The 27,277-nt window shown below is 32.9% G+C and overlaps 1 protein-coding gene across 1 annotated transcript; it reads right to left on the bottom strand.

The window, feature by feature from the left end:
• Positions 1-23,526: 23,526 nt before the first annotated feature.
• LOC139863844 (rhodanese-like domain-containing protein 17) lies at positions 23,527-26,146 on the bottom strand. Its single transcript, XM_071852444.1, has 6 exons — positions 26,130-26,146; positions 25,861-25,944; positions 25,594-25,673; positions 25,384-25,454; positions 24,337-24,390; positions 23,527-23,622 (listed from the first exon to the last, which is right to left on the bottom strand). Exons 1-6 carry the CDS (start codon positions 26,144-26,146, stop codon positions 23,527-23,529), a joined length of 402 nt encoding a protein of 133 aa, XP_071708545.1.
• Between the last annotated feature and the right edge of the window lie 1,131 nt (positions 26,147-27,277).

Genomic DNA, 27,277 nt, shown 5'->3' with positions numbered 1-27,277 from the left:
CTTTTACTATGTATCAATTATCATTCCAATTAGTAATTTCAATTTGCGATTATAATTTTAAGTTAGTTGTAGTAATAAGGTTAAATTAGTTAAGTATTTTTAAGTTTTGATAAGTTCCTTTTATTTTTCCGTCACCTTTTATTTTTCAACCATTTTTCTTTTTCGACCTTTTGCGACGAACTCTTTTTTCTTTCTTATTTCTCGCCATTCTAGTTTTTAGGACTTAGATTTTTATTCTACTTCTTATCTAAATTTCTTAAAATTACGAAAATTTATTTTAAGTGGTTAAATTGATAGACATCAAAATTTTCTGGTTCGTAGTAATAGTTGGATTTGTACGTGGACCGGGTTATTGGAGCCAAACAGTCCTCAATTATATTGAGACCAAACGAATCCTGCCCCTCTGCTGCATCTTTTGGCTATTCGAAACGTGGGCAAAATCAGAAAAGTCTATTGATTGGATAACTTATTATAATTTTTCTTTCCTTTTAAAAACTAATAGGATATTCTGTGAATGCACCGAGCAAGACGTTCATCACCTTTTGTACGTTCACCACCTGTAACTCGATCAAGACATCGTTTAACAAATATAACCGCCGTTGATTTTTCTTTAGAATCGTCATCCAGTCGACCAAGTACTTCAGTTCAAATTTCCGATAATCCAGTTTTTGAAACAAACCTCACAATTGAGAATCCAGAAAATATTCAGGAACGGTTCGTAGATCCTGAACCATTAAACTTTCCTCCGGAACCACCAATCATTCAAACAGAGATTGTTGAGGAACGAACCATTAAATCAGAATCATCTAGTGATACCGAATCAACAAATTCAATTATGGAGAATCTGGAACCTTTAAGTATGGAAGACCGAATGAGAGCTAAACGCACTGGCCAAGGTCACGCAATTACTCATCCAGACATTAATGCGCCAGATTATGAAATCAAAGGACAAATTCTACACATGGTGACTAATCAATGCCAATTTAGTGGTGCGCCGAAGGAAGATCCAAATGAACATCTACATACCTTCAATAGGATCTGCACACTATTTAAAATACGAGAAGTGGAGGATGAACAGATATATCTCATGTTATTTCCCTGGACTTTAAAGGGAGAAGCCAAAGATTGGTTGGAATCGTTACCTGAAGGGGCGATCGATACATGGGATGTTTTAATTGATAAATTTCTTAAACAATTCTTTCCTGCATCTAAAGCCGTAAGACTTCAAGCAGAAATTGTTACGTTCACACAGAAGCCAAATGAAACTCTATATGAGGCGTGGACAAGATATGGAAAGTTGTTAAGAGGATGTCCGCAACATGGTTTAGACACCTGTCAAATAGTACAAATATTCTACCGAGGATGCGACATCACTACAAGAAAAGACATAGATATAGCAGCTGGTGGTTCGATTATGAAGAAAACCGAAACTGATGCTTACAAAATTATTGATAACACTGCTTCCCACTCGCATGAGTGGCACCAAGAAAAAGATATCATTAGATCATCTAAAGCAGCTAGAGCCGATTCTAGCCATGACTTAGATTCCATTTCCGCAAAGATAGATGCTTTCGAGAGACGAATGGAAAAGATGACTAAGGATATTCACTCAATACGAATTAGTTGTGAGCAGTGTGGAGGACCACATTTGACAAAAGATTGTCTCAGTATTGAATTAACAATGGAACAAAGAGAGAATATTTCATACATAAACCAAAGGCCTGGAAATAATTATCAGAATAATTATCAACCGCCAAGACCGATTTACAATCAAAACCAGAATTATAACCGAAATATTCCATACAACAACCAACAAGGTCCTAGCAATCAACAAGTATCCAATAATACTTATAATCAGCAAAGACCGAATTTTCAAAACAAACCACCACAACAAACCGATGATAAAAAGCCGAATTTAGAAGATATGATGACGAAGCTAGTTGAAACTCAAACGCAGTTTTTCACATCTCAAAAACAAACCAATGAACAAAATGCTCAAGCATTTAGAAATCAACAAGCTTCTATTCAAAATCTGGAACAAGAAGTAAGTAACCTAGCAAGGTTAATAGGTGAAAGAAAACCGGGAAGTTTACCTAGTGATACAAATGCTAACCCCCGGAATGAAACAGCTAAAGCTATTACCACAAGAAGTGGTACAACACTTAAACCACCTGAAATACCTGTAACTTCTGATGAAACTATTCCTTCTACACAAGAACCACAACCTGATCAAGATAAGGAAAAAGAACCGGTAGTTGAAAAGGTTAATGAAGATAACACAGTTAAGGATAAACCTTATGTTAAACCATATCAACCACCACTTCCTTATCCGAGTAAAATGAAGAAAGAGAAACTTGAAGCCGAGCAATCCAAATTCTTGGATATGTTTAAACAGATAAATGTAAATCTTCCTTTCATTGATGTAATTTCAGGAATGCCAAGATATGCTAAATTCTTGAAAGATCTAATCACGAATAGAAAGAAAATGGAAGAACTCTCGGCTGTTACTATGAATGCTAATTGTTCAGCAGTACTGTTGAATAAGATACCAGAAAAACTATCTGATCCAGGAAGTTTCACAATTCCATGTTTTCTGGGTAGTCTTAGTTCAATAGAAGCATTGGCAGACTTAGGTGCTAGTATAAATCTAATGCCGTATTCACTATACGCTAAACTAGACCTTGGAGAATTGAAACCAACAAGAATAAGCATACAACTAGCCGATAGATCAATAAAATATCCTAGAGGGATAATGGAGAACATGCTAGTTAAAGTTGGTACTTTAGTATTTCCAGTAGATTTTGTTGTTTTGGACATGGAAGAAGATTATCAAGTTCCTCTCATATTAGGAAGACCATTCTTAAACACGGCTAAAGCAATGATAGACGTGTTCGGTAAGAAATTGACCCTAAGTATAGAGGATGAGAGTGTTACCTTTTCAGTAGATAGAGCAATGCAACAACCACAATCTGCAGATGATACATGTTATTATATTCAAACTATAGATGCACATGCAGAATTATTAGAAGAATTTCCAGAATTACAAGGAACAGGAGAATGTTCTTTAGGAGAAGGAAATGAACCAATTGATGAAGCTGAAATGTTAGCTACACTTATAGCTAATGGATATGAACCAACAACAGAAGAAATTCAAATGCTAAAAGAAGAAGACAGATATCGATATAAATCATCGATAGAAGAACCTCCGAAATTAGAGTTAAAGCCACTTCCAAACCATTTGGAATACGCTTATTTACATGGTGAATCTGAATTACCTGTAATAATATCGTCTTCTCTTACTGAAAATGAGAAATCACAGCTCATTTCTGTGTTGAAAGCTCATAAACCAGCCATTGCATGGAAGATTCATGATATTAAAGGAATAAGTCCTTCGTATTGCACACATAAAATCCTTATGGAAGAAGGTCATAAAACGTATGTGCAACGCCAACGAAGACTAAATCCTAATATGCAAGATGTAGTTAAGAAAGAGATTATTAAACTGCTAGATGCAGGTTTGATATATCCAATTTCTGATAGTCCATGGGTAAGCCCAGTTCAATGCGTGCCTAAGAAGGGTGGCATGACTGTCATTACAAATGAGAAAAATGAGCTTATTCCAACTAGGACTGTAACAGGATGGCGTGTATGTATTGATTATAGAAAATTAAATGACGCCACCAGAAAAGATCATTTTCCCTTACCTTTCATTGATCAAATGTTGGAAAGATTAGCCGGAAATAGTTACTACTGTTTTCTAGATGGATTTTCCGGATATTTTCAAATTCCAATAGCACCCGAAGATCAAGAGAAAACAACATTCACGTGCCCTTATGGTACTTTTGCTTACAAACGCATGCCATTTGGACTTTGTAACGCCCCTGCAACCTTTCAAAGGTGTATGATGGCGATTTTTCATGATATGATAGAAGAATGCATGGAAGTATTCATGGATGACTTTTCAGTCTTCGGTAATACATTTAAATCATGTCTAGTTAATCTGGAACGAATGCTAATTAGATGCGAAAAATCAAATCTAGTACTTAATTGGGAGAAATGCCATTTCATGGTTAAAGAAGGCATCGTTCTTGGACATAAAATTTCAAAAGAAGGAATTGAAGTGGATAGAGCTAAAGTAGATGTAATTGCTAAACTTCCACATCCCACCAATGTTAGAGGAGTTAGGAGTTTTCTAGGGCATGCCGGTTTTTACCGACGTTTCATAAAAGATTTTTCTAAAATTGCCACTCCTATGAATAAACTCCTAGAAAAGGATGCGCCATTCATCTTTTCAGATGAATGTATCAAATCTTTTAATATTCTTAAAGAAAAACTCACTAATGCACCAATCATGATAACACCAAATTGGAATCTACCATTTGAACTAATGTGCGATGCAAGTGATTTTGCAATGGGAGCCGTTTTAGGACAAAGGATTGAAAAACGATTTCAACCTATATATTATGCTAGTAAGACATTACAAGGAGCACAAACGAACTATACAACTACTGAAAAAGAACTCCTTGCTACTGTCTTTGCTTTTGACAAATTTCGATCATATCTCGTTCTAGCAAAAACGGTGGTCTATACCGACCATTCTGCTCTTAGATACCTATTTTCAAAACAAGATGCTAAACCAAGATTAATCCGTTGGATCTTACTCTTACAAGAGTTTGATATTGAAATCCGAGATAAAAAAGGAGCAGAAAATCTCGCCGCTGATCATCTTTCTCGTCTTGAAAATCCCGAATTAGAAGTTCTGAATGAATCGGCCATACAAGACAACTTTCCTGATGAATATCTATTGAAGATAGATTATAAAGAAATCCCATGGTTTGCAGACTATGCAAACTACTTAGTTTGTGGATTCCTTGAAAAAGGATTATCGTACCAAAGACGAAAGAAATTCTTCAGTGATATAAAACACTATTTCTGGGAAGATCCACATCTGTTTAAAAGTTGTCCCGATGGAATAATACGCCGATGTGTATTTGGAGATGAAGCTAGTAAAATATTAAACCATTGTCACACAGGACCAACAGGAGGGCATTATGGGCCTCAACTAACAGCAAGAAAAGTTTATGAAGCTGGATTCTATTGGCCTACAATTTACAAAGACGCACACCTTCTTTGCAAATCCTGTGATGCATGTCAAAGGGCCGGAAAAATAAGTCAACGTGATGAAATGCCACAAAATGTCATCCAAGTATGTGAAGTATTTGACATTTGGGGTATTGACTTTATGGGTCCATTTCCAAAATCTCATAATAATCTATATATACTCGTAGCCATTGATTATGTATCTAAATGGGCGGAAGCACAAGCTCTCCCAACAAATGATGCACGAGTTGTAGTCAACTTTTTAAAACGTCTTTTTGCAAGGTTTGGAACACCGAAAGCTTTAATAAGTGATCGGGGTACTCATTTCTGTAATAATCAACTTGAGAAAGTTCTTAAAAGATATGGAGTAACTCATAAAATCTCCACCGCATATCATCCACAAACGAGTGGACAAGTTGAAAATACCAACCGAGCTTTAAAACGTATTCTAGAGAAAACCATAGGATCAAATCCGAAGGAATGGTCCATTAAATTGGAGGATGCACTCTGGGCTTTTAGAACAGCCTACAAAACTCCAATTGGAACCACACCTTTTAGACTTGTTTATGGAAAAGCATGTCATCTTCCAGTAGAAATTGAACACAAAGCATTTTGGGCTTTGAAGACATGTAATCTTGATTTACATGAAGCCGGACGTCTACGATTAAGTCAACTAAACGAATTAGAAGAATTAAGACATGAAGCATACGAAAATTCGTTAATCTATAAAGAAAGAACGAAGAAATGGCATGATAAAAGAATCAGAAGATCAAAAGAATTTAAAGAAGGAGACAGAGTTCTTCTTTTCAATTCACGATTCAAGCTATTTCCTGAAAAATTGAAATCAAGATGGTCTGGACCATTCATAGTCAAAAGAGTTTTCACATACGGAACGATAGAATTAATAAATTCAAATGGGATTGAATTTAAAGTTAATGGTCACAGAGTTAAACATTACATACATGGTCCGATGGAAGTCGACAACGAAGTTAATCACAATTTCGACACCACAGCTAACTAAGTGTGGGGAGAATCAAGTCTTTAAAGGATAATATGTATTTCTGTTAGAGTTAGATTGTCTGTTTTCGTGTAATTCTCGAAAATGGAACACGTATGGTCTTTCCCTAGCAGACCCTAAAGAACTAGTCTTCTCCCCCCATTCTGAATTTTTATTTTTTTTAGGTTTTTACGAAATGAAGACTGCCTGTGAACTAAACCATGGTCTAATGCTACACGCTTTGATCACTAAACGTAATAATGATATACTACCGAGTGAATTAGTATCAGTAATCAGAGGAAGAATGGACGGAGTTAGAAAAGGATCCAGATGCGAAGATAATAAGTTACAATTTGGTAAAGGAAAATCAAAATCCGCAGCGAAAAGAAGAGCACGACACCTAGAAAAATGTCACAAATGCGGAAAATGGTCACATGGAGGTAAATGTTCAAATAATCAAACCTATTCAAATACCGAATTTGTTACTTTATGCAGAGACGGACCGTTCATATGTTTAGAAGAAAAGACAATGAATGCTCGAGGTTACGCCTATGCAGCCATGGAAGACCAATTAAACCGACTATCTTATGAATATAATAGATCATATAACTAAGAAATCTATTTCACAGGTATGTCTGTACAGTTTTTATTTTTATTATTTTTAACCTTTTGATAATAAACGCTAATTTGTTCGCTAAAAAGTATTAAATTGGTATTAAATAAAATTAGGTTTGGCGACCGAAATTATTGATATCGTTCAAAAATTTATTACATCACTGCGAAATTTAACGTTTATTCTTAAGGTATAAATATCTTTAATCAATCAACCCAAAATATTTCAAAAATTCGTCATGAGTTAAATTAGGTCTTGGAACCGAAATTACTTTACCGAAAAGAGGGGCGCATATTTTTGATAATATTTGATTGATTAAAGTGGGATAAAAAGACAAAAAGATTTTTAATTTATTTTTACCATGTTTTTAAAATTAATATTTAAATCTTAAATTAATATTGTAAACTTTGTAAAAACAATATATTTAAAATTGTAAATATTTGAATTTTTAAATTAAGTTTGGTGTGAATTTTTAATTTTTAAAATATGAATTTTAATTTTATGCATTTTAAATTTTAAGTTTGGTGTGAATTTTTAATTTTTAATTTTGAATTTTATATTTAAGTTGTGTGAATTTAAAAACAAAAATTTACTTTATCTCATTAAGTTAAGAATATGATTTTTAAAATTCGTCGTAAGTTGAAGACTAGGTCTTTGAACCGAAATTGCTTTACCCGAGGGAGGGACGAGAACTTTTATTATCATTATTTTTAATCTTATTGATTTAAAGTATGCCAAAAACATTAAAAAACCCAAAAATCTTAGCTTTTAAAACAATCGCTACAAAAAGACAAATTTTAAAATTTTGTCGAGGGACGGACTAAGACATCGATCCGAAACGACCTCGTCCTAAATAACAAGGGAAACAAAATTTTAAAATTAATTTCTTAATTGTTTATAAGTTAAAGATTATAAAATAAAAAAAAAAATGGGTAAACTCCGCGACTCGCGGAGTTTTCAGTTCAAAACCTCCGCGACTCGCGGAGGGACAAAATTACAGAAAAAAAAATATAACAAGCTGCACGATCTGTACACACCACACACAAAAACACTGCAATTTTAACAGCGAAAAAAAAACCCCCGAAAACCCACGAAAATCACCCCCAAAAATCTCAATTTTTAACCGTTAATCACCAAATTTTTTGCTAAAATCATGTTGAGAAGGATGATATCTAGGAACTACTCAAGAAAAACGGTAAATTTCTACACCTAAACACCATTTAATTCGAATTTTAGTGTTCTTGAGCTATTTTTCCCCAATTTGATTTTGATGCTTTTTAGTGTAATTAGACTTAAATTGTTTATATATTATGCTTGTATAACCTAGATTGATGCTGTTTAACATGATTAGAAGCCTTAAACTTCAAATTTTGAATAATCTAGGGTTTGTGTTCTTGAGCAAATTTGGGGCTTTTTGATATAAACAGGTTATGGCCGATTTTTGTCATGAATTGTTGCTAAATTGAGTAGTGTAACATGTCTAGGTAGTTAAATGATCCAAACTTTGAGCCTAAACATGATTTTGAGAATTAAAGTGGACTTTTTCAAGTCCAAAATTCATGAACTTGATTTTTGAAAGATAATGCCATTTGAGACTTGTTTATTTGCTAGTAATGATTATTTTGACATGTTATTTGAGTTGAATGCTTATGAACTTGGCGAAAATTTTCGTATATGCTTATTTGAAAAAGTATAGATTTGATAAAAATGTGAAAATAAGCTTAAGTTTGATATAAATTGATAATGTCATTGTAATTATTTTAATTGATGATTTTGCTGACACTAATGCATATTTGGATGCACAAAATTTGTGTTTGATGTGTTTTGCAGAATGAAAGGGGTGAATCTTCATCCCAAGCCCGCCATGCTCCTGCTGAGAACTTGGAACAACAGGAGGTCGATAACTACTACAAGCAGGATGTACCTCATCCAGTCATGACCTTTTCAGATATGCACTTGGAACAGTTGCACCCGAACCTGCGATTTGACAGACTTTGGATAGATTATCCAAAATATCAACGGGGTTTGCATACTCTTCACTCTAAGGTTGTTGAGGTACCGAGGGTCATAGAATGGGGACCCTTGGAAGCTGTAGAATTGGCCGGGCCAATTAGGGAATTACTGGTACAGAGGTATGGTAATTCTTCTTTTAATGACTGGATATGTTTATTCACCATACGCAGACCTGTATATAAAGTATGGTGTGAAGAGTTGTTATGTAGTATAGAGTTGAATGATCGGGTAGCTAGTTTAACCGATCGTTCTTTTGTTAGATTTTTGTTAGGCGGTTCGATGCGCCACATGTCTTTACTAGACATGGCTCAGGCTTTACGTATATATACGCCTGAGGAGTTAGCGTCTGCCGATTGTAGAGGATTGATACTAAACGGTAGGAAAATAGATGAAAATTTTGATACACACGGTGTGTGGAGTCAAATGACAAGCCATCACCGTTTTAAAGGGGGAAACTACTCTTATTTGGATATAGATAGAGCCGAATTAAGAGTAATACATAGATTTTTAGCTAATTCGATTACACAAAGGGGTAAAAACAAAGAAAAGGTAAATGAACAAGATTTGTTTTACCATATGTGTATTCGAGACCCACACAGCGCTGTAAGTATACCATATTGTGTGGGTTATTATTTATCAGCTATGGTTCGAGGGATGCGTCCACATAGCATAATAGGAGGTGGTATTTTTATTACTTTGATTGGTGAATATCTCGGTGTGGATATAAGTCGGGGGGGATTATTAGTAGAAGAGCCGGAACCCCGCGACACTATAGGTTTAAATGTATACCATGGTGCGAAAGTGTTGAAGCGGCGAAATAACGCCGCAGTACGATACAATGGTAGACATCCACAGGTAGAGAGAAACCAGGAACAAGGTAATGTAGGAGGGGGGAATGAGATGCATAGGTTTATAGCTTCTCAGGAATACGAAAATGCTAGACAGAGAGCATTTGAAGATTGGCAAGTTCATCAGAACCAGATCATAGCGCATTGCCAACATATAGGTAGAAACTATATTCCTACACCGAAGCCCGTCTTCCCTCCTTGGTCGATAGAGATGCAGCCACCATATCCTACGTATGACCCTGCCGAAGCATTCTATAGCACTTATGGTTATGCGTGGAACCCCTATTGGTACCAATATCATCCTTAGTTTACTTATTTTGTTTTATTATTTTGTAATTTGTAATTATTGATATATTTAATATTTTTGTTAATATTGTAATCATTTTTATAATTATCTAACTTTTATTCTTAGATTTTAATAATTTTTGAATGTGGGGTAATAAACCAAACTTCAAAAATATGTATATATGTTTGCAGTTTATCTTATGTACACAACAGGGTAAAACAACGCATTTTCAAAGACTGGCATTAAGTTCAGCAAAAGCAACTAATTTTGACGACAATGATGCAAAATATACGTGAAATAACAACAAGACGGAATGAACAAATGATGTGCACCATTTATCATTCAGCAAACAAACGCCAATATATTTGGAAACTTTGGTAAAAATTTAATCATTTTCACACAAATCACCCTCAATAATTTAAATTGTTACTGATTTCTTGCAAATGAGGGCATTGCAAGATCTTAAGTGTGGGAAGGGATTAAATTCTTTCGGATTTTAAAATTTTTATATTAAACACTTGGTTACCATTAAAAATACTAGTAAAGCAGTAGTTGTATTAGAATCTAGTGCTCTCTGATAAAAAAGAGCAGCCCTAGTCTTATATACTGACTACCCAATTCTAGTAAAATTTTTCAAAATTTTCAATTAAATGAATTAAAATCATGTTTATACATATTTATGAACGATAAAACTAGGTTTTAACACCGAAATTATTGTTACCTCAGAAAGGACATAAATTGAGAAACAAACTAAAATGTTATAATTCATTTAAAATGGAATAGAGGACGATAAAAAGAAAAATAAAAGCCAAGTGTGGGAAAATTTACCAAATTATTTTAAACATATGTCACATATATCTGTAACAAATAACTGAAAATACTTTTGCTTTGGACTAAACTAAACTGTTTTACCCAATGAAAGAAAAGAAGAGATGGATCTACACGATGAATCAATTCCATCATTAAAAGGAAGTAAAGTCTTCCGAAAAAGACACGCGCTTCTTGATTTAGGTCATGAAGTTGTCGTTCAGACCAGCTGTAGGTTGACGAAAAATCTAGAAAAGTCATCACTAAAATCAGCAGGAAATCCACGGACCTCAGCATTAAACAGGGTCTCCAAGTGGTCAGATTTATCCTAACCATGAGAAGGATTTATCTCGTACAATGGGGAGGCACCGTGCAAATTAGCTGGATAAGACTAATGAATCAGATCCCCAGAAAGGATAATCTCCTTAAAGATTAAAAATCAGCTTTTAAGACTGATATTACTCAATCCTAGAGATTGACCTTAAAGATTGAGAATTACAAACTCATGGAATTCAATGATATCTAAACTCGAGCTTGAACGAGAAAATATTTTGATCAAAATTATAAACCGATTTGTTTTCTGAAAACCCTATTTTCAATGCGTTCATTACCATTGAACGTAAAATCCTAGGAATTCACCTGGAATTCATTAGGTCACCTGAACTAAATCGGGTGTCAACCGTAAGAACGGTGGTTGCATAACATGGTCAAAGACAGGACCTTGTGCCAGACCGACAAATTATAAGGGTGAGCTTTACTATTGCTCCTACCAAGGATAGTAATTGCGTCCGACACGTTATAGACCATAATCAAAAGCATGTCACGGGACATTGCCTTAAACAGTTGCTTGTTCAACGCTTTCCTTTACAACCGGACGGTAGTTTGCCGAAAGGTAATATACGGAACAAGTAAACTGGACGTGTTGCTTTCCAAATACAAGGTTAGCAAGTGGGTGACACAAAACCGCAAGTTTTGAGCTAAAATTTTCAAATCTGAAACCCACCAAACCCACAAAAATATTTTGCAAACACCGGTAAAGGGTTATTCCGGAAAACTTATCTAGGGTAAAAACTAGATTTCAAAAGATCAAATGTTTTCATAAAGATCCAATTTCCTTAATGGATCTAAATTTTTATAGTCATGTGGGACTGTAAACCATATCGTTACTACCATTGTTTATACCGCCATATAGAAATCACTGATGTACAAAGTGTGAAGAATAAAGAAGTGATTCTAGTATTTCAAGACAATATTGCTTGAGGACAAGCAACGCTCAAGTGTGGGAATATTTGATAATGCTAAAAACGAACATATATTTCATAGCATTATTCCTCAAGAAAGACAAGCTTTTAGTTGCAATTGTTCTATTTACAAGTGATATTCGTTTAAATAATAAAAGGTGAAGACAAAAGACAGATTCGACGAATTGAAGACGCAAACGACCAAAAAGCTCAAAAGAACAAAAGACAATCAAAAAGGTTCCAATTATTGATAAGAAACGTCTCGAAATCACAAGAGTACAAGATTCAAAACGCAAAGTACAAGATATTAAATTGTACGCGAGGACGTTCGAAAATCCGGAACCGGGACCAGAGTCAATTCTTAACGCTCGACGCAACGGACTAAAAATTACAAGTTAACTATATATATAAATATAATATAATATATAATTAATTATATTAATTATATATATATTATATATATATATTTAAAACCGTCGGCAGCAGGAAACTCCAAGGGTGTAAAATGTAAATACCTCTCCGCGACTCGCGGAGTTTTAAGGGTATTTGGCCGCGAGTCGCGGAGCCCCAAAAATCAAGTCTGGCTATAAATCAACCCGAATTCTGATCAAAATCATCATCATTTTTTTCTTCTCATTCATACGAAGTAATATATATTTATATTTATAATTTATATTTTAATTTTAATTCTAATAATAAGGGTATGTTAGCGAATGTTGTAAGGGTGTAAGTCGAAATTCTGTCCGTGTAACGCTACGCTATTTTTAATCATTGTAAGTTATGTTCAACCTTTTTATATTAATGTCTCGTAGCTAAGTTATTATTATGCTTATTTAAAACGAAGTAATCATGATGTTGGGCTAATTACTAAAATTGGGTAATTGGGCTTTGTACCATAATTGGGGTTTGGACAAAAGAACGACACTTGTGGAAACTAGACTATGGGCTATTAATGGGCTTTATATTTGTTTAACTAAATGAAAGTTTGTTAATGTTAATATAAAGATTTACAATTGAGCGTCCCTATAAATTACCATATACACTCGATCGGACACGATGGGCGGGGTATTTATATGTACGAATAATCGTTCATTTAACCGGACACGGGAATGGATTAATAGCCACTAGAATAATTAAAACAGGGGTGAAATTACATTCAAGGGTAATTGGTGTAATTGTTAACAAAGTAGTAAAACCTTGGTTTACACGCAGTCGATAACCTGGTGTATTCATTAAACAAAGTATTAAAACCTTGTTACAATTCGAATCCCCAATTAGTTGGAATATTTATCTTCGGGTATAATAATAATTTGACAAGGACACTTGCAATTTATATTTATGACTGATGGACTGTTATGGACAAAAACCAGACGGACATATTGAATAATCCAGGACAAAGGACAATTAACCCATGGGAATAAAACTAAAATCAACACGTCAAACATCATGATTACGGAAGTTTAAATAAGCATAATTCTTTTATTTCATATTTAATTTCCTTTATTTTATATTTAATTGCACTTCTAATTATCGCACTTTTATTTATTTTATTTTATCGCACTTTTAATTATCGTACTTTTTAATTATCGCAATTTAATTTTATCGCATTTTTATTATTCGCAATTTCATTATCGTTATTTACTTTACGCTTTAATTTAAAGTCTTATATTTATTTTATATTTTACATTAGGTTTTAACTGCGACTAAAGTCTTAAAATCGACAAACCGGTCATTAAACGGTAAAAACCCCCCTTTATAATAATAATATTACTTATATATATATTTGTATTTTTATAAAAGTAAACTAATATAGCGTTGAGCTTTGTTTAAAGATTTCCCTGTGGAACGAACCGGACTTACTAAAAACTACACTACTGTACGATTAGGTACACTGCCTATAAGTGTTGTAGCAAGGTTTAAGTATATCCATTCTATAAATAAATAAATATCTTGTGTAAAATTGTATCGTATTTAATAGTATTTCCTGCTAAAAAATAATAACTATTTTATATACACCTCGCACTTCATCAGAGCCATACAAGGGTTAAACGTAAACCTCTCGAATTCCAAGTGGGTAACCGCCTAACGTTAAAAGTCGCACCTTGAAAAGGTGTAGTCCGTTTCGGAAACGTAGAAAGCTAAATCCGCGATATTTTTAATCCTTTTGAAATCTTGGGGCGTTTTAGACCCGTTGCTAGCCGTTTAGATTTTCCGGCTCATTTCGAGTCTCCGTTCATCCTACATAGAACCTGAAGACGTAACTTGCTATTCCCTTCGATGAGCTTGCTATCGATGGTACACTCCACTTCCTAGGAGAACCGGTTGAAATTATCAATCGTGAAACCAAACTTCAATCCAACGTAAAAATCCCGACCGTCGAAGTTCGTTGAAATGCCCAAGGACGTACCTTCACTTATCCGTAGAATTTACAACGCAAGATCTCGAGGAAGATTCAACAACTACTACTTCCAACTAAATTTCGGGACGAAATTTCTTTTGAGGTGTGGATAATGTAACATCCCGTGTTTTTCCGTTAAATTTATTTTAACACCGTCTTTTTTTTTTAAAAATAATACCTTTCGTTATTTAAATTCGTAGTTTCCATTGACTAACGTTCATAATATTTCCGTTATTTAATTATAACATCACTCATTTACTCGAGCGTTTTCAAAATATTCGTTCGGTAAAATCCCGCACCCGCTTCTAAACTCGAGGGACTAAAATTGACACGGGGCAAACTAGTTGACTAGGTCAACTAGTCCACCCCAATCACCACCGTTCAACCATCTCCCTCTCTCTCTCTCTTTCTCTCTAGCAAGAACACACACAAACCCCAACTTCATAAAATCATCATCTAAATTCGGATCGGGAAGCAAACTTCAAAACAAATTACATATTCGTGATCCTCTCATCATCCTCTTCGATTTGGTACCAAATTCACCGATTTTGGGTAACATTTCTAAAACTCTAGATTTCTTTAAATTCGTGTTTTTGACTAGAAATTGTGTTAGTTAGTGTCTATGGCTCGTGTCTAGCATGAATATATGTTTTACTTGCTCGATTTGTTGTTTTGAGTAACTAGTAAGAACAATTGAAATGGGTGTGCTTAATCTTTGATTTTGGATGAGTTAATGTTGTTAAATTGTTAAAGTTCATGTTTTAATTGTGTTACTAGTATCACTAGCTTCAATTTGGTGTGTAGGTTGATTTGGAAAAACATCACTAACATGATTATTGATTTTGTGATTCTTGGCTAGGGTTTGATAGCTCTTAAAATGGACTTTTGATGCTTGAATGCCATGAAATGTTAATTGTTAGTGTTTAGTAGTAATGTATGCTTCATTACCTTCAAAACGGCATATCATATGTGTAAATTGGTTGCCCGAATCATGAAATGCGTTTTACAAACTTGAAACTTTGATTATGAACGTTCATTGAACATTTGACGAGAATTTGATTATTTTAAATGCATGTTTTGATTGATAATATGTACTTAGTTGCATTCCTCGTCAAAATACCTTTCCAACGATGTATGATAGGCGTTATAAGTGTTTGCGGGTCAAGTGTTGTGTTAGAAAAGGTTTTGGTTCGTGCACACTTGGAAAAACTGACCAGAATTCTCTGCCCAGGTAGTGGCGCGGCGCGCCACATACCCGCGCGGCGCGCAGAATCACCTGGCCAGATTCTGACCTCTTGGACCCATTTCACGTGAAATGTTTGACTAGCTATCGACCTACGATTCACATGAAACTTGTTTTAATATACTTGTATATGAATAACTAGCATAGAAAAATAGTCCGGGACCCGACCCGAACGTGTTGACTTTTTCGTTGACTTTGACCAAGTTTGACTTTTAGTCAAACTTAACCAAACTTTTATGCAAACGTTCTAACATGCTTTTATACGTGATTCTTGCATGAAACTTGACAACGTGATTCACATGCTATACTATTCGAGTCGTAACGAGCCATAGGACTAATTGAACACATTTCACCCGACCTTGTGTCGTAACCGGTTAATTGATACAACTTACTTGTTTAGGTCAAGGCTAAGCAACTTTCATGCACACGTTTACTTGTTGAAGTACCTTTATACTCGTGCACTCGAGGTGAGATCATAGTCCCACTTTTTACTCTTTTGAACTTACTTTTGGGATGAGAAAACATAAACGATTCTTTTGAACTAAGTGAACACAAGAACGGGAAAACAAACATTCTACATACGAGTTTAGAACGAAAATCCTCAATTCGATTATCATTAGTTACATCAGATGGTGTAAGCGAGAACTTATGTTATATGGCCATATGGGTTTGACAACCCTCATCTTTGACGGTTCGCTACCGTCTACGGATGAAATATATTTTCGAGAATCAGTGTTTGTTCTAGCACTATTGATGGGGTATTCAACGGACGGAATGTTAAGTTTTGATAATTGGGTGCTCGTGAATATTAACTTTTAGAATGTACTACTATTATTTCAACTTTGCAAATCTTGTGGTTCGACTTACTTTACTTTTACTCACTTACTTAAACCTATGATTTCACCAACGTTTTTGCGTTGACAGATTCTTCTATGTTTTCTCAGGTTTATACATGGCTATTTGATACATGCTTCCGCACTCTTTGATTTCTTGATTGGAGTCAACCATGCATGCATACGCTAGGGATAGCACTTTTGGATTCAAACTTTTGTCTACTTACTTACGCTATTTATAGCAACTGTGGTTTCAAACTAATTATGTCGCAAGTTATTTCATTCATACTTTATAACTTTGTAAACTTAAACGTATTGTCGATCCGTTTGTTAAACTAAACTTTGTACCTTTCAAATGAACGCGACATAATTTTGGTCAAACGAGTCTCATATAGGGACTACGACCACGCAACGGGACCTAAGTTAACGACGCCGTCAATAACGGTTTTGGTCGGGTCGTTACATTGAGGCTATTGGAGTTAAAGTGGAAGATGAAGATAAAGCTTTGAGGCTGGTATTATCTTTATCATCATCCTATGAGCACATGAAACCTATTCTAATGTACGGGAAAGAAACGTTGAAGTTTGAAGATGTTACTAACAAGCTCCTATCCAAGGAGAAAAGATTGGAAGGTAACGGGGTCTCGTCATCAGAAGCTACGGTACTATTGTGTTCGGATAGGCAGAAGAGAAACTCTAGAAAGAATCTGACATGCTGGAAGTGCGGGAAGACTGGGCATGTAAGGGTTAATTGTCCAGGTGGAGCTAATTCGGAAAATGGCTCCAAAGACGCTAATGATGTCTCCGTTGTTACGAAGAGTGACGAATTCCTCTGAAGTCACGTCATCTTCATGGTGTGTTCGTGCCACCATGGAAAGGGATGTTCGTTAGCGGTTCCACAATTACACATGGGCACTGGTTTGGCATTGGTGCAGCTTGTGTGGTGGAAACTGATGTTGTAGCTGATGGAACTTCCAGGGAAAGCCAAACAAGAAGTTGCACCATAACTGTTCAGCTGGTTATACAACATGTGCCGAGGTAAAATGATTGGAATGTGATATTCTAAGTGTGATACACTTTATGGTGGGGTATGATAATTCTGTTTAGAGTTATGATTGTCTATTATGACAATGATTGTCGGGTCTTGACAATGTTCGATGAAGATGCAAGTTTTGTCTCTTGAGAGATAATGTCAACGGCATGAAGATGAGGATCTTGAAGTTGTCGTTGAGGAAGCGTATACATGGGTTATCCTTGTAATATGGAAGCATGGTTATCTTCTTTTATCCAAAAGGTGGAGATTTGTTGGATATAGTTTTGGTTAGAAGAATTGGATATGGTTGCATAGTATTTGTGAAGGATGTTATCCCACGTAGGTGGGAGGAAAAAGTTGGAGGGGACTTGCTTGGTTATAAAAGAGGGGTTAAGTCTTTATTTCAAATTGCACCAATCAATACACTTTAAGTATTTGATTATTTCTTTCTTTTTTACCTTTGTTTGAGAGTTGTATTAGTTAAATATTTTGGAGAGTCTAGTTGGCTTAAGAGAGTTGTCTATTTCATTATAACAATTTATGATATAGTATATTTCTCTCTTTGGAGGCCGTGATTTTTCTCCTGTTTTGGAGTTTCCACGTTAAATCTTGTGTTGTGGATTGTTCTTATTTCTTTACTGTTTTTCGTTGGGCGTTTGTTGGGAATTAGTGAGGCCGTAATTTCCCAACATCTATAGCTTTTCATCATTATCATTTATCATTATAATTATTATATGTAAAACTAGAAATAGAAATAGAAATTGAAATTGAAATGTTAGGGGTCATTTTGATTTACCAAGAATATATGTTGATTTTGTTGATCGAGACATATATCATTTGACCTTTTATTTTTATTTTTTTCCTTCCATATGGCCCCAATTTCCTTCATATCATTCGAAATTTAGTAACCTTAGTGTATCATTGTTTCACTATATCAAAACACATATCGCCGTGTTATTGATTTTTACATTTCAAAATATAAAAGATCGGTCATTTAATAGTCGATAAAAGAAACATGATTAAATACTATAATAAGTATTGACTTCCATCACAAATTCTTCAAAGAATTCAATTTCATCTATGATAATTCTCAATCATCAATACCAACAATATCTTTCTTGTTCTCCATCAGCTTAACAAGCGTAATCCAACAATAACATTCAAATGTTTCACGATGACGGTTACTTTTAAAGTATGCGTCAAATTATTTTTTTATATAAAAATTGAAATTAGTGTTGACCAAAGAAATTCAGCTGTATTTGAATAACATTAACCTGTTAGGTAGTTATCCCGCATCGACAGTGTAACTATATATTAAGCAGTTTATAATAACTTTCGTTTCCTTATCCATTTGAGTTAACTTTTTAGGTTGATTTGAGTCCAAGTCTATTAAAAACTCTTTATGGTATCAGAGCCAAACGAGCCAAATATTGATGTTGGAAGCTCAGCTGTACGTCTCGATGTGAGGGGGCGTGTTGGGTAGTTATCCCACCTCGCCCTTGAGTTCGAGTCTCAATTATATTAAGACAAATATATACACATTATGTAAGTTTGTATATAATAATAGGAGTCTATAGTTTCTATTAAATTTCTAAAATGATGACATCATAAATAAGCTTTTTTCTTCATTAAAAAAAATCAAAAAAGAAAAAGAAAAATTTAGAGACTATGTAGATGATGTCATAATTCTTAATTAATTAGGATTAATTTATTAAAGTACGGAGTAATTTATTAACTTAATATTCTCCTTTCTTGATAATTGCTATGCATCTCCGTATGCTCTTCATCTGCTACTCGCTGGCATTTTATCAAACCCTAACAAAAAAACACTACAGAGTATAACTTGGGTAGTTCAAGAAACTTGCATGTTCAAATTTCCCTTTAACCGCGAAAACCTTGAAATTGAAAAGTTTCATTCGGTCCTTCACTGGAATCGCCTCCAGATAAACCCTAGAAAATTAAATCGTCTCTGCTTCGTCTTCTTCACATAAACCCTAGAAATTTAAACCATCGCGGATGACAAAAAAACATACGATTACATACAAATTATAGGTTTCAAATCTGATTATTCAAGAATCGGACATTCAATAGCAATTCAAATCTATCAGGTATAATGCTATCCCTTCACATGTTTTGTAAACTACCTAAATGTGCAGTTGAAACTCAACCATTTGATTCCGAAAGTTGGTTTCCTGATAACAGAAACATGGTCCGTTATTAATTTGATTTATGGGTTTTTGTGTTTACATTGATCATGTATATCTCAACTTATGTATATATATTTTTTTCCCGATGAAGGTTGCATATTTGTATGGTTTTTGAAGGGTTCAGGCACTAGGTTCGGGTACTGTGTGTTAAGTCACTGGATTTGTGAGGGTTACAGATAATTCAAATGGTTGCTTTTCAAGGAAGTTTCAACTTATGCAAGTAACAGGTTGTCTTTCGAGTTCATAAATATATGTATGATTTAACTTAAAGTGATATCTTTTAATGGTATTATTAAATTATTAATTATTAATGTATGATAATGTATCTTTGCTATCATCTCTTCATGTGTAAAGAAATGTTCAGTTGGCGAAAATGAAAATTTTGTGCTGCAAGCGTTAGATGTGGATATCAGCATCGATTCACTTTCAGATGATGATTTCTCTAATGTAAGAAAGTAAATTAGTTCACCATAGACCTAATTTCTTCGTATAATACAATCTAAAATATGCTTACTTTTTTAAGTTGTAAGATGATGATTTAATGTTATTTTAGTAGAAGTATAAATGTTTTTGAACATTTAATTACAGGAAGAATGTCAATAGTTGAGAAATAAAGTGAAATCGGGTCTACTTAAATAGCTTGAATTCGTAAGTTGACAATTTTAATTGCTGCAACAGCTATTATATTGTTTTTTTTTTTTTGCCTTATATCTGAGTTTGTAAATCACTTACTCAAATTATCTTTTTTTATCTGTGACCTAATATCAAAACTCCCTTAAGATAGGTATTTTTATCAAACATGAATATATAAGAGGTACTCCCTCCGTCCCAATTTAATAGTCCACAGACAAAATGGCACACAGTTTTAGGAAATCCACTAACTTCATTTATCCACTAATGAAATATTTTCTCTCTCCAGATTCATCAATCAAATATCCTCTTTCCTTTCTATTTATGGAAGTGGACTATTAATTTGGGACATCTCAAAATGGAAAAACAGGACTATCTAATTAGGACGGAGGTAGTATATATTTAATCAAAGTAATAAAGTAATAAATAGTAGTAACTTATACAATTTGTTTATTACATTTTGAAAGTTTTTTTGAATGCACCTAACGTGTATGATGAAATTCCTACATGTCTCTTTTTCAAAGAAATCACATTTACTAACCATTGAAGTAAGATTTTTAATATATCATTTGTTAGAGCTGAATTTTCTTTACTATAGTTGACCCTTATTGTTGATTGCAATAAATTGATGTATCTTTTAATACTAAGGTCTATGTTCTTATGATTTTGGTTTGAAGGTATTGGAGTAAGCAAGGAATAAGATTTGGTAGACAATATACTGTGACACAAAGTGATGATACGACTATGGGCTTTTGGGTTAAATTTATCAATGTGACACAAAGTGATGATACGACTATGGGCTTTTGGGTTAAATTTATCAATAATTATCACTTTTAAAGTTTCATATGGTTAGTTGATCATCGTATAACTTATAAGGTTTCTTTGAGCAGATTTCGTGTCACTAGATCTACCATATCCACCATGGCACGTTAGCCTATCTCCAGAACCATATATACCTATTCTCGGATTGGCTGCAGGAGCTTTATGGGTCAGACTTTCTTGAACACTTTGCTTATCAATTACTTTCTAAAAAAGTATAGTTACTCTTGCTTTTTATTTTTGTTATTTTTTAAGAGGTCTTACTTGCAGAAAGAATGAAAACATAATCCATGAATCAGTCTTTTTTCCTTATGAATGGTAAATGGTCGATATCATTAGCTCTATCAAATTAAATTTTGAGTTTATATCTCAAGGTACTTTAGCATGTAGAAAAAATAGTATAACAGAGTAGTTTAGGTTTCCGATTCTAATAGTTTTTATATCAGCTAAGTATGAAGTTGAAATATTATTTGGCTGATGACGTTGTTGCTTAAAGTAAGCTCAAATCTTACACCTTCAAATATTACACCTTTTATTAGTATTGCTTCCATTATTATGCTATGTGTTCGTGTTTAATCTCTTAAATGACACGTAACACCCAATTTGTTTGATCAAATGTTCTAATTGCAGCTGACCCACCTTTAAAAGAAGAAATTTAGGAGATAAAAAGCAGCTCCGTTGGAAAAATGATATTTTTGTTTATTGAGGTATATAAGTTTTATTGTTTTATTTATCTTTTTTATGCATTTGAGAGGTAGTTACTTGATTTAATAACAAGCAGTGAACTTTTAGTATTTTTAAGTATGTGATCTGTTTGCGTACAATTTGGATATTGAAAGTGATGATGAAGATATGAGTTTTAGATGCATCAAAACAGTCGGTTGAAATTGGACATGTTGAAATCGAGCAGGCCTTAGATGCAACGGATATGATGAACTTAGTAAGGCGGGCATCAGCAAAGCTGGTAATTTCAGTTGAGACATCGAGGAGAGTATTAGGCGAATTAAACATGAGTGATTATGATGATAAAGACATTGGAATTTTGGATGAAATAAAAGTAAGAATATTTAATAACTATCTTCGTATAAATTTTTTCACCCATAGATGAGCCTAAAATGCAGCGTATAGATACCTCAGTTACTTTGAGTGATGTTCCAGACTTCACCCATAGATGAGCCTAGATTTGTGATTTTTATATACATTCACTATGCGTTGTGTCTTAAGAAATGATAATATAACATTCTTAAAACGAGTAATTAATATGTCTTCTTTGTATGTAGTCAACTCGCATGTGCCCATTTTGCTATATGTCATTTGGGTAATTATTTTTGAGTCTTTTTTAAGTTACTTTGATGGTGTGCTTGGGTCCCTATGCATTTATCACCTCTAATAAATTTGAATATAACTTTTGCTTTATTTTGTAGGTTCATGCTTTTCAATTGGTTAATGAGATTAATACTATTGTTTGAAGGCAGATATCACAATTTGTTCTGCTAATGCCGTAACCTAATGAAATTTTATGCATTTTTGTTGTTCCAGTTTATGTTTTATTAGTTGAATCTTATATATTCATCTTACTCAAGAGACCGTCTTTCTAATCTTATAGATTAAAAAGTTGATCACGTATAAATTTTTTAATATTGTATTTGACTTACCAGATAATGTTGGTGGATATAATGATTCGTATTTGTTAATTTATAGGTACCAAGTACAATTCTACCCCTTAAGAAGCTTCAAGGCTTTTTGAATGATTCATTTGTGAAGTTGTGTTTCAAAGGTGTATAAGTGTTGTGTTTCAAAGGTGTAATCTTTATTTTAATTGTATTTAGTAATCATATAATTAGTTCTTTTAAAGTTTAGTTTATGTAACATGTGTTGTCAAATCTTAATGATCATTTGGGTACCTATTGGATTATTGGATTGTTGTATTTATCACATGCCCGCTGTATTTCATATGTTATTTCATAAACTGTATGTACTAATGTCAATTTTTGTTTTATATATATTTGATTTAAATAAACCCGTGAATTATTACTTAATATACTTGAGGTTTTACCTTCTATGGGGGAGCCAATGTGCTCGTTCATAGGAGAGTTTCCTTTATATATATATATATATATATATATATACCTAATATAAGTTGATTTAACTAAATTTTTTAGTCGGAATCTTCGGTTTCACGGTTCATTAAACTAAATGAATTTACATTCACTTAATACCTAAAACATATAAGTAAACTATTTCGTTTAAAAAAACCTGTGATTTCACGGGTCATTTCACTAGTGCAATATATAATACAAACAAAAAAGGTGAGTTCCTTAATATTTCTACTACACATCTGATATATATTTTAACATCTCAATACATCGATCACACTTTCTTAATTTCTTTTATGAAACTGCACTAGCATTTGCCGGCTATCATACTGAGACGATCGAGTCACACACGATGAACGTTCGTTATAGCTCCACGTTAGACGTCGTGACTGTCACAGGTATATCATTTTCTACCCATGCAAGGTAGCCACCTCCCATGTTGCATACGTGCTTGAATCCCTAAATAATTACTCAGTAAGTTTTTGAAATAAATACGTACGTTATTATCTTATAGGGGAAATGGCTTTAAAAGATAACTTAAGTTACTCAATGTAACAATCAAGGTAACCCCCAATTTGGTAAACCCAAAAAAGATTGCAATTTAATGTTTCTCACCAAAGGATTGTGTGTTTAAATTTTTTAAAATTGCAGTAATATCCAATGAACACAAAATCTAAAATCACGAATTACTTCAAATTGAGACTTGAAACAGATTACTAGAGCTTCTATTATCAATTTTTTATGAAGCAACTAGATCAAAAACATAATGAAAAACAATGAATCCACTTGTTCATTTCGACTTGCTCAAACGACTTGTTCATCTCGATTCATTGTTTTTCATGATGTTTTGGATCTAATTGCTTCACACAAAATGATAATTGAAGCTTTAGAATTTGTTCCAAGTCTCAATTTAATGTAATTCGTGATTTTAGAATTTCTAAACATTGGATATTACCTCAATTTTAGAACATTTGAACACGTAATCCTTTTTATGAGTAAAAATTAAATTGCAATCCTTTTTGGACTTAACTAAATTGAGGGTTACCTTAATTGTCAAATTAAATAATTTAGGTTATTTTTTCGAGTCATTTGCCCCCATCTTACATTATTTAATTTAAGTACGTTTGAATATAAAAGTGATCAACACTAATTTTTAAGACTTAAAAAGCTTACTGCTTGAAGGAGAATGTTAGCTGCATATAGAGAACGAACTCCTGATTGACAACCCTTCACACAAAATATAAATTTCCAAAATCATACAAGTGATCACTTGTCTAAAATAGAGTTGTAATAACTTGCATCCATAAATTTGCTTGAAAACAAAGGGATCAATGAGATGGCGACATGTGGCGCGGAAATCACATGTGATTGAAAAAAAAAATTCGAAAATTTTTTTTTTTAATTTTTTTTTCGAAAATTTTATTTTTCAAATTTTTTTCCCGAAAAATTTTTTTTCGAAATTTTTTTTTTTAAAAAATCATATGTGATTATGCATGTCAATCACATGTGATTGTAAACCCAATCACATGTGATTATGCATGGCAAATCCAATCACATGTGATTGTACAATTCAATCACATGTGATTGTGCAGGTCAATCACATGTGATTGTAAAAAAAAAAAAAATTTAAAAATTTTTTTTTTTTAAATTTCGAAAAAAAAATTTAAATTTTTTTTTCAATCACATGTGATTTTTCGCGACACGTGTCGCGCTCTCATTGGTTCTTTGAATCTCAACTTAATTTATGGACTCAAATGAATATTCCTCGTCTAAAATAATACTCCGTACTAAAATAGAGAGTTGAATTGTACACAATAAAAATTTAATTATACTCAGTATAGGCTATTAAACACATCTACCAGTGTACAACTAGAATAATGATATAAGAATCACCACCCAATATAATTAGCATATATATATATATATTTTTTAATAAAAAAAAATATATATATTTATATATATATATATATATATATATATATATATATATATATATATATATATATATATATATATATATAATTTTTTTTTTTTTTTTAAAGGCAGCAACATTTTATTTCCCGAAATATATACAGCAAGTATACTTCTACACATGGTAGATATATTGTTTATAGAATTTAGTTTACCACAATTAGATGATCTTCCGTGTCACACAGTTGCATTGCTTGTCACACATAATAGAAAAATATTTAATATATATTGTTATAGAATTTAGTTTACCACAATTAGATGACCTTCCTTGTCACACAGTTGCATTACTTGTTCCATGAATTTTCCGTTCTTCACCCTACCTGAAATAGCAGAATTACTGATTTCACTAATAATTAACTAAAGAATATATATTTATTTATTATTATTTTTCTTGATATTGATAAAAGTAAAGTATATATTTAGCGAATCATAATTGTTTTGATTGAAATATTATTATACCTTGAGGGGTATCAATCATATAAGGAATATTAAGAACATCATCCAAATCAATGTGCCCTTTCATGAACTCTTCTTCAGTCCTATCATATAAACAAAACTAAAATAGATAATTCAAAGTATACTCTTATCATTTTACATAATACAAAGACTCGGGATAATCTAGTTAAATTGTGTACATCTGAAAATAGAAAATTGAAAAATAAAAAAAAATAAAAAAAAATAAAAATTAACATATGATGTGACTAAAATACTTTCTATTGAAATCACCTGACATCAATGTAACGATATTCGTCATTGCGAATAAGATTTTTGGCTTTTTGAACATCAATGGTTATAATGTTTGATTCTGAGCTACAACATTGAAGCAGAAGAATAAGAAGTAGGCAGATGATTGAATTACAAGAATGATTAATCTTGATACGAGCGTTAGCTTTGTGGGCTTCAATGGTGAGATTCATTGATAGTGAACTACAAAAAATAAATTCGAAAAAGATTAGAGCCAGTGAATGATATTATGAACCTGGTTCAAAGTATACCTTGTTTGAGTCTTCATGAGAAGTTGGTTATTGGTAGTAAATATTGACATGGTGCAAAGAATCTTTTGAATTGAGGAAATGGATTAGTGGGGTGATTAGGGGTTTAAGTAACATGATACAATGTGTGATTGGTTACTTGCTGCGCCTACAAATTTGTTTAATTGGTTCACTTCCTCTGTTTCTAAACTTACCAGCCCACAGAATCAGCCGTTAGTAATATTTATTTTATCTTCTTTTTTACGGAGTATTTGATATCTTTTATCTTATTAATTGATTGATAATGATTTATCATTTTTTGGATTTGTTTTGCAATTATTTTTGTGATCGGCAACTGATGCTATAAATTTTTATAATACTAGTAACCACTAACCAGTACAAACTAACAACCTCTACAAACACAACCTCTACAAACACTAATTCTAATGATAATTTCAACCTCTACAAACACAACTCTAATCAACGTTACATGACACCAATAACATTACGACCTCATAGTCTAAGACATAAAAAATATTCTAACATAACACAAAATAATTATCGCGATACTCCGACAATCGATAAAAGAAGCATGATTAAATACCACAATAAGTAATTAAGTAATAAAGTATTCACTTTCATGACAAAGTCTTCTATGAATCCAATTTCAAATATGAAAATTCTTTATCATCAGCAGCAATATATATCTTGTTCTCCATCAGCTTAACAAGTTTAATCAACCAAAAACTTTTAAATTCTTCACGATGTCGATTACTTTTAAAGTACGCGTCAAACTATTTTAAATAAATGAACTATTGATTATGGATTGATTTTAATGATTAGAAATCAAGAACTTAAATTATTAATAATTGGATTACACTGCCGTTTAATAAATAATAATTGAATTCAACTCCGAACTTAATTGATTTTAGTAAAACTTTATTGATAATCATGGTTCTGATTTTAATCGACTAATTCATGTGATCTGAGGTCACATAAACCCGAATCAAATTAAGCAATTCTACCAAAAGTCAGCGTAAATTCATTTACTTTTTGACAATTTACCCTTCTTAGAAGCTCATTTATTTGTTAAAAGAAAAAGAATCGTACTTGTAATTTGTACAATGAAATTATTGTTATGATACTAAAAGTTAAAAATGATGTGGCTGACA

This window comes from Rutidosis leptorrhynchoides, chromosome 8 (genome assembly GCF_046630445.1).
Source record: "Rutidosis leptorrhynchoides isolate AG116_Rl617_1_P2 chromosome 8, CSIRO_AGI_Rlap_v1, whole genome shotgun sequence".
Lineage (NCBI taxonomy): Eukaryota > Viridiplantae > Streptophyta > Magnoliopsida > Asterales > Asteraceae > Rutidosis > Rutidosis leptorrhynchoides.
The sequence above is the reverse complement of the archived record's forward strand: the minus strand, read 5'-3'. Positions and strand labels throughout refer to the sequence as shown.